Source organism: Balaenoptera acutorostrata, chromosome 2 (assembly GCF_949987535.1).
Source record: "Balaenoptera acutorostrata chromosome 2, mBalAcu1.1, whole genome shotgun sequence".
NCBI classification, from domain to species: domain Eukaryota; kingdom Metazoa; phylum Chordata; class Mammalia; order Artiodactyla; family Balaenopteridae; genus Balaenoptera; species Balaenoptera acutorostrata.
Genome location: NC_080065.1, coordinates 186,132,136 through 186,139,628, shown reverse-complemented (window position 1 = coordinate 186,139,628; position 7,493 = coordinate 186,132,136). Strand labels below are relative to the sequence as shown.

At 61.3% G+C, this 7,493-nt stretch overlaps 1 protein-coding gene across 1 annotated transcript; it reads left to right on the top strand.

The window, feature by feature from the left end:
* Positions 1-1,683: 1,683 nt before the first annotated feature.
* Positions 1,684-6,504, top strand: MADCAM1 (mucosal vascular addressin cell adhesion molecule 1). Its single transcript, XM_057541026.1, has 5 exons — positions 1,684-1,806; positions 1,979-2,251; positions 2,610-2,930; positions 4,854-5,309; positions 6,178-6,504. Exons 1-5 carry the CDS (start codon positions 1,746-1,748, stop codon positions 6,285-6,287), a joined length of 1,221 nt encoding a protein of 406 aa, XP_057397009.1. The 5' UTR covers positions 1,684-1,745; the 3' UTR covers positions 6,288-6,504.
* Positions 6,505-7,493: the final 989 nt, after the last annotated feature.

Here is a 7,493-nt window from a genome sequence, read left to right as displayed (position 1 = left end):
TCTTAAGCCGCGGGTGTCATTAACCCTCCTCGTTCACGCAAGCAGAGGCTTGGAGCTGGAGGGGCCAGCAATGGCGGGGGAGGGGCAAGTCCACACCCTGCAAGGGCCTCGGCTGCCAGGGTGCCAGGAAGCCGGGTCAGGGTCTCGGAAGAGACCCATTCACCAGGCCTGCTGACCCCCACCCGGGTTAAGGGCCCAGCTTCCCGAGAAGGGCCCACACCTCCGGCCTGGGGAGGGGCGGCACCTTGGAGCTGCCTTCCTGTGCGGCCTTTCCTGGCACCGAGGTAGGAGGGGGATGGGACCAAGGAAGTTAGACTCTGGGTTCGCACACTTGGGGCCCCCTGAGTCTCCGCTCCCCTCCCTTGCCCCCAGCAGCACCACACACCCCCGCTCAGCTCCCCTCCCCTGCCCACTGGCCCCTGCTCTTAGGCCCCAGTTTCTACCTCTGACAATTAAGATGTTGAGAAGACAGACGGGCAGGGCTGGTGGTGCTTAGAAACAACATGGCCTGGCGACTCCTCTCTTACACTGAAGTCAGGGAAACTGAGGCAGAAGTCACACCCTGAAGTCAGGCGGGGTTGGGGGGGGCAACCAGGACTCTCCATCTTTTTCCTCCTGCGTGCCTGCTGCACAGGGGGTCTGGGGTCACAGCGGACGAGATCCCCCCATTCCCAGTACAAGGGGGATGTGACATCAGCCACTTGACCTCGTTAAGGACTGCGAGGAAGTCAGGGGGCGGGGGGAAGCTGGCTGGGGAGCTTCCCACTCAGGAGGCGGCATCTGGGCAGAGACGGAGCAGGGGAGGCTCAGGCTAAGGTCCTGAGGCTGCCTGGTCCGGAGGCTGCCCAGTCTCATAGGCTCCAGCCACGGCCAGGAGTTGGGATTTTTCCCTCTGCCAGGGGAAGCCGTGGGGTGTCCACGTGCTGAGAGGGTGTTTCTAAATCCACTCTGGGTGCTGGGTGGTGAACGGCTGTGAAGGAAACTGGGGCCAGGCTGAGGGGCCCAGAGGAAAGAGTGGATGGATTCTAGCGTTGGGATGATGAGGTTCTCGGGCCTCGCCGATGCCTGCTGGGGGTCCCCTCCCCCAGGCTTCTCGTGGGGAGCCCAGACCCCAGTCGCTGTGTGGAACAGAGCACTGAGGCCCCGTGCCCGGTGTCCCAGGCTCCCATCACGCCTGCCCGTTTGGCGGACGGGAGACAGGCTCAGAGGCGGGTGGGCCTCGGCTCCACACCCTACACCGTCCTCATCCCTGACGGGACCCATCTTCCAAGCGGATTCCTCCTGCAGCGCGGCCGCCCAAGCTCGGGGAGGGCTGCTCCCCACCGCCCCCGCGCGGCCGCTCCGGGCAGCGAGGGCTGAGACTCCCGCGACTGGGCGAGCCCGGCGCCAGCCCTGGGCCTGGCTCCGATTTCCATTCAATTGACCTCGACAGTCAGCCCTCTCCCGCCTCCATCTTCCGATCTTCAGTCTCTAAAATTGAAACCTGGAATCGGCCCAGACCCTCCGCCCGCGGGTTCTGACTTCGGCCTCCCCCGCCCCCATCTCTGGCCCCCAGTCCCTGCCTCTCTGTCGCCTCCAGGGTCGGGGGTCAGGGTGGGAAACCCCCTCGGGAAACCCCCGGGGAGCAGCTGGAGGAGGGGGAGGGGAAGCGGGGTCGCGGGGCGGGGGGGTGGGGAGAAGGAGCCCGGGGCGCCAGTATTTAAGCCACCTCCCCCGCGGGCAGTGGACAGAGCCGGGGACCGAGCATGGAGCAGGGCCTCGCCCTCCTGCTTCCCCTCTTTCTGGGGCTGCTGCAGCTGGGCCGCGGTGAGCGGGGCAGGGGTCTCCGAGCCGAGAAGGGGTTGGGAGAGAGGAGGGGCTCGGAGAGGGGCAGTGCGGAGGTTTGGGGAGGCGAGGGAGGATCCCACATTGGAGGGCCTCGGAGGAGGGGGCTGGGGCTGGGGGCGCGGGGCGGGGCTGAGAGCGCCGTCGCCCGCAGGTGGGCCGCTGGAGGTGGAGCCCCCCGAGCCCGAGGTGGCGGTGGCCGTGGGCGAGTCGCTACAGTTCACCTGCCGCCTGGCCTGCGAGGACGGCAGGACGGCCTCGGTGCAGTGGCGGGGCCTGGACACCAGCCTGGGCGCCGTGCAGTCGGGCGCGGGTAGCAGCGTCCTCTCCGTGCTCAACGCCTCGCTGTCGGCTGCGGGGCCCCGCGTGTGCGTGGGCTCCTGCGGGGACGTCGCCTTCCAGCACATCGTGCGGCTCCTGGTGTTCGGTGAGCCCCCGCCCCTCCCGCCGCCGTGGCACACGCGGGGCCCAGCCAGCGGCCCTGCTTTCCCTCTATCCTTGTGCCACCTCTGCCTGGGAGGCTTCCGGGATTGCCCAGCCCGCCCCAGCTCAAAGCCGGCCTCGCAGGTCCTCCTGAGTCGATCTGCAGTCCGCTCCCTCCTCCCCGCATCCCCTCTCCCCCAATCCACCCCCAAACCTCCTGTACCTGACCCCCTTGCCCTTTCTGCGGGTGCGGCACTGGGTCTTCCCTGTCCCCGGGCACCAGCAGTCCCCACGCCCCCTCCTCAGGGCCCAGCCCTGACCCTCGGAGCTCTGCCCACCCCCTTCCTCCACTCCCTCCACAGCCTTCCCGGACCAACTGACTGTGGCCCCAGAGGCCCTGGTGGCCGGGCCGGACCAGGAGGTGGCCTGCACAGCCCACAACGTCACGCCTGCTGGCCCTGACACCCTCTCCATGTCCCTGCTCCTGGGAGATCAGGAACTGGAGGGGGCGGAGGCCCTCCGGGATGCGATGGAGGAGCCCCAGGAGGGCGAGGACCCGCTGTTCCAAGTGACACAGCGCTGGCTGCTGCCCTCCTTGGGGACACCCACCCCACCCTCCCTCCACTGCCAGGCGACCATGAGGCTGCCCGGCTTGGAGCTGAGCCACCGCCGGCCCATTCCAGGTGAGCCTGTGCCTCAGTGTCCCCCAGGAAGTGGGTGAGGTCACACCACCCAGCGCCTGTGAGCCTTGATGAGCGGTGCCCAGTGGTTCTTATGGAATCCTGGTTAAGCCCCTCCCCTGCTGTGTCGCCACCTGGGCAGGTCACAGTACCACAGCCGAGGAAAAATTGCATTCGATCTTTATTTTATTTTATTTTTTAATTAATTAATTTATTATTTATTTCTGGCTGTGTTAGGCCCTTGTTGCTGTGCGCGGGCTTTCTTTAGTTGCAGCGAGCGGGGGCTACTCCCGTTGTGGTGCGCAGGCTTCTCATTGCGGTGGCTTCTCTTCTTGAGGAGCACGGGTTCTAGGCGAGCGGGCTCAGTGGTTGTGGCGCACGGGCTTAGTTGCTCCGCGGCGTGTGGGATCCTCCTGGACCAGGGCTCGAACCCGTGTTCCCTGTGTTGGCAGGCAGATTCTTAACCTCTGCGCCACCAGGGAAGTCCCTGCATTCAATCTTTAGTCTGTCACTTCGTGGCAGCCAGGGGCTACTTCTCACTCGTTCATTCATTCAGCAGATTCGCTGAGCACCTACCCTGAGCCAGGCCCCATGAGGTGCTGCCCTTCCTCTGCCCACAGCCCTCCAGGGCTCCCACCCCCCTTTGGGTGAAAGCCCAAGCTCCCCGCGCCCACGGAGCCCTGCAGAGCCTGACCTGCTTGCCCCGTCTCCCACCCCCACCCCCTGCCTCACTTCCTCCCTCTCTCCCCCTCACTCAGTCTGCTGTTCCTCCGACACCCTAGGTGCAGTCCTGCCCCAGGGCCTTTGCACTGCTGTGCCCTCCACCGGGAATGCTCTTCCCCACATCTCCCTCACCTCCCTCGGGTCTCCTTCCCAGTGAGGCTTGTCCTGACCTCCCTGTCCAAGGGGTCAAACCCCACTCCCACCCCCCACCACACACACACACACATACACACACACACTCAGGCCCTTTCTCTTCTGTTGAATGTTTGTTGACACCTTTTATCAACATCTGACTCCTGTGTGCTCTCTTTATTTTTTTTCCCATTATCTGTCTCCCCTGCCATTGGTTTCATCGAGATAGGAATGTGTCACCCTCGTTCATGGCTGTCCCTCCAGTGGCTAAAACAGTGCTCAGCGCACAGTAGGTGTCCAATAGATACATCCTGAATGAATTAATCAATAACTGTTATCACGGAGCCTGGCGCATAGTAGGTGCACAAGAAATGCTTGCTGAATGAACTAACGATTGACAACATTTAACGTGGGGGCTGGCACACAGTAGGTGCTCAGTTCATGTCAGATGTTATTAATTTGTCTCATCTGAGACAGGCCCTGACCGCACCACCAAGCTTCTGGCAGCCTCTCACTAAGGAAGCACAGATTCGTTCTCTGAGAGGGCACCCCGATACTCATGTTAATGGCTGAGGCCTGGGGGCCGGGAAAGGTTTGGCTCAAGTGGAAGCAGGGGTGGTGGGGGAGGCAGGGGTGTGCTGGGAGGGTGTGCACAGAGTCCTCCGGATTTGAGAGCCGTCACACAGCGGAACGGACAGATCCCCTCTCGGGGCCTCAGTCTCTCATCTGCACCGCAAGGGGGAGGGGCACCCCCTTCCCTCTCCCCACCCCTCAGCCCCATAATAATAAGATCCAACATCTGTGTCACTCTCCACGCCAGCCCCTGGGGTGGGACCTCTCACCCAGCTTTCCAGTTGAGGAAAGTGAGACACGGAGATTTGGATGCTCGCTGGGGGAGGGGCATGACAGACCCCGAGCCGGCTCCTGCCCACTGGGATACCCTGCGATTCACGCAAGTGAATGGACGGGGCTTGGAGCGGTTCTGGTCCAACCACGTGGTCCCGGTGGAGAGAGGGAGGGAGGAGAAGGGGCTGGGCAGCAGCAAGAACAGATGGCTGCCGTGTTTTCCAGTCCTGCAGGGCCTGACCTCCCTGGAGCCCCCCGTCATGACCCCCCCAGAGCCCAGCACTACAGAGTCCCCAGAGCCCCCCGTCACGACATCCCTGAAGCCGCCCGTCACCACCTCCCCCGAGGCCACCCCAGAGCAGGCCTCCACCCACAGCCCCAGGAGTCCTGGCCCCGTGCCCCGGAACAGCTCCACCAGGCCCTGCCGCCCGGAGATCCGCCAGTTGTCAGCAGCAGGGGGCCTGGAGCTGCTGTGTGAGGTGGTCTGCGGCCCAGGTGTGGCCGTGCGCTGGACCCAGGCCCCCGGCGGGCTGGCAGCCTACGAGACGCGGGAGGTGGGGGCCCAGGCTTGGCTGAGCGGCGGGAGCGTGCTGTGGGCCAGATGCCACAGTGAGGGCTGGTTCCAGTGTTGCCTGGACCCAGGGGGCCAGACGGCCAACCTGTACGTGGCCTCAGAAATCTGTGAGTTCAGGGGCTGGGGCGGGCACTGGGGGAGCCTGAGAGGGAGGGGAACCTTGTGTCTGGCCTTAGACAAGGGGGGCCCTGCCAGCCTGTGTCCCCAGCTGTCCAGTGGACTTCTGTGACCCTATAAGATCACAACTGCCTGCATGGCGATAACTAAGTTTCAGGGACTGTGTAGGTGTCACAACACTTTGTAAACTCTAAACTCTATGGACTGAGACAGCCTGTGGAATAGAGACAGAAATAGAAGGGACTTCCATGGTGGTCCAGCAGTTAAGACTCCGTGCTTGCACTGCAGGGGGCGCAGGTTTGATCCCTGGTCTGGAAACTAAGATCTGTGTGGCGTGGCCAAAAAAGAAAAAAAAAAAAAAAAAATAGAATACAGCCACTTTGGTAATTTCCGTTTTTCTGGTAGCCACATTCAGGAATAAAAAGGTAAAAATAAGTTTGACAATATATTTCATCGACCCCAATATATCTCAAACGTTATCATTTCAACATGTAATCTATAAAGAAGCATGAATGAGATTTTTTTTTTCCAAACTAAGTCTTCAAAATGCAATGTGTGTTTTACAAAGACAGTGCTGTCCACTCAGACTGATCACATTTCAAATGCAGCTGTGGTGAGTGGTCCCTCAGTGGACAGCTCACTTCTGACTACAAGGTCCTATGTACCTTTCAAAAGACTCACTCTAAAGGACTTTGGATAGTCCAGCGATTTTTATACATTTCAGAAGGCGTTTTAAACCGTGAAGTCCTTTGTAAAATTTCAGGGAACTCGGTCAATCCGGGAGCCCTTAGCCGACTCTGCTGGGCTGCTCCCCAAACCTGCAGAGAGGTGCAAGACTCCGTATGCCTCTCTCTCCAGGCTCCCCGCTAATGTCTGCATCCCTGTGGACGGGCAGCTTGGTGCTGGGGCTGCTTCTCCTGGTGTTCCTGACCTACCGCCTGTGGAAACGCTGCCGGCCCACCAGATGATGACCTGGGCCCCCTGCCCCGCCTGGACCACACGGAGGGGGATTTTCCTTCCACTCAGTTGTGACTAGAGGATGTTTGCAGGGTTCTGGACAGCAGGGGGGCTGACCGTGGACCCCTTATCCTGATGGCCAGCACATCCAGGCTCCCCAGCTGGCTGGGCTTCCCCTCAGTGGGGACCCTGGGGAGCCGCCACCCCCCCCCCCCCCACGGTGCAGAGCTGGAGAATAAAGAGCATCTGGTCTGACCTCGGTGGTTCCTGTCGTGGTCTGAGGACACGGGGAATCCCCGGCACAGCTCCAACCATCCTCTGCTCTAGGTGACTCTCCAGAGAGACAAGGAAGGACAGGACACCCCAGCCCCACGTGGCCAGGGGTGGGGGGAAGAGGCGTGTGCTCTGTCTGGTGCCTTTCCCTGCATATGGGGACACTGGCGCTTAATGAGTAACTAGGAGTCCTCAAAAGAAGCGGAGAAAAGTATTTGTTGGAGGGAAGCACGGGCAAAGACACAGAAGAGAGGTGGCTTGATAAGGGAAATTGCATCTCTTTTGGGGTGGCTGGAGGCTAAAGCGTGGGGAGAGGCGAGAGAGAGGCTGGAAATGACACCGGCAGATGAAGGGCTGTAGATGCCAGGGTCGTCAGCCTTCTGGAACCGAGGAGCTATGGGAGAGTTTAGCGCGATAGAGGATGCGGTGTGAGAAAGTTCCCTCTAGTGGTAAGGAAAGGTAACAGCCTGGGACGGGGAACTGGGGACCGTGGGTGGTCCACTCGCTCTGTGAACCCGTACAGCGGACTAGGAGCCGCGGAAGCGCAGACCAGACCCCTAACCCAGCCTGGTGGGGAGACGGGGCCTTTCCCCACGAGGTGAGCTACAAACTCGCACGGAGATTGGGTTAGGCTGAAGGCCAGGCTGAGCACAAAGGCTCCGAGTTGAAAATCAGAAAAGGGGGCGGGAGCGGCGCTCAGTCCCGGAGTTGGGGTGGAACCATCCCGCCCACTCTCAGCAGGGCTTCCCTGGTAACCAATGACACCGGTTGCTAGGGGACCATGCTAATAAAGGACTCGCCCACTACCAAGATGGCAAGCAATCCGGCTTCATACCAGAAACCAAGCCCTTCCTAGGGATCCATTTCGGAGTCTGGCAAAATTTAAGTTCCGGGCCTAAGCCAGGAAAGCCAACCAGCACACCTAAAGAGGAAAACGGAGAGAG

Bases quoted from the DNA above. Each gene is read 5' to 3' on its own strand.
- MADCAM1 (XM_057541026.1), top strand. From the start codon at position 1,746: ATGGAGCAGGGCCTCGCCCTCCTGCTTCCCCTCTTTCTGGGGCTGCTG. The intron at 2,252-2,609 runs GTGAGCCCCCGC...CTCCCTCCACAG, and splicing joins CGTGCGGCTCCTGGTGTTCG to CCTTCCCGGACCAACTGACT. The intron at 5,310-6,177 runs GTGAGTTCAGGG...CTCTCTCTCCAG, and splicing joins GTACGTGGCCTCAGAAATCT to GCTCCCCGCTAATGTCTGCA.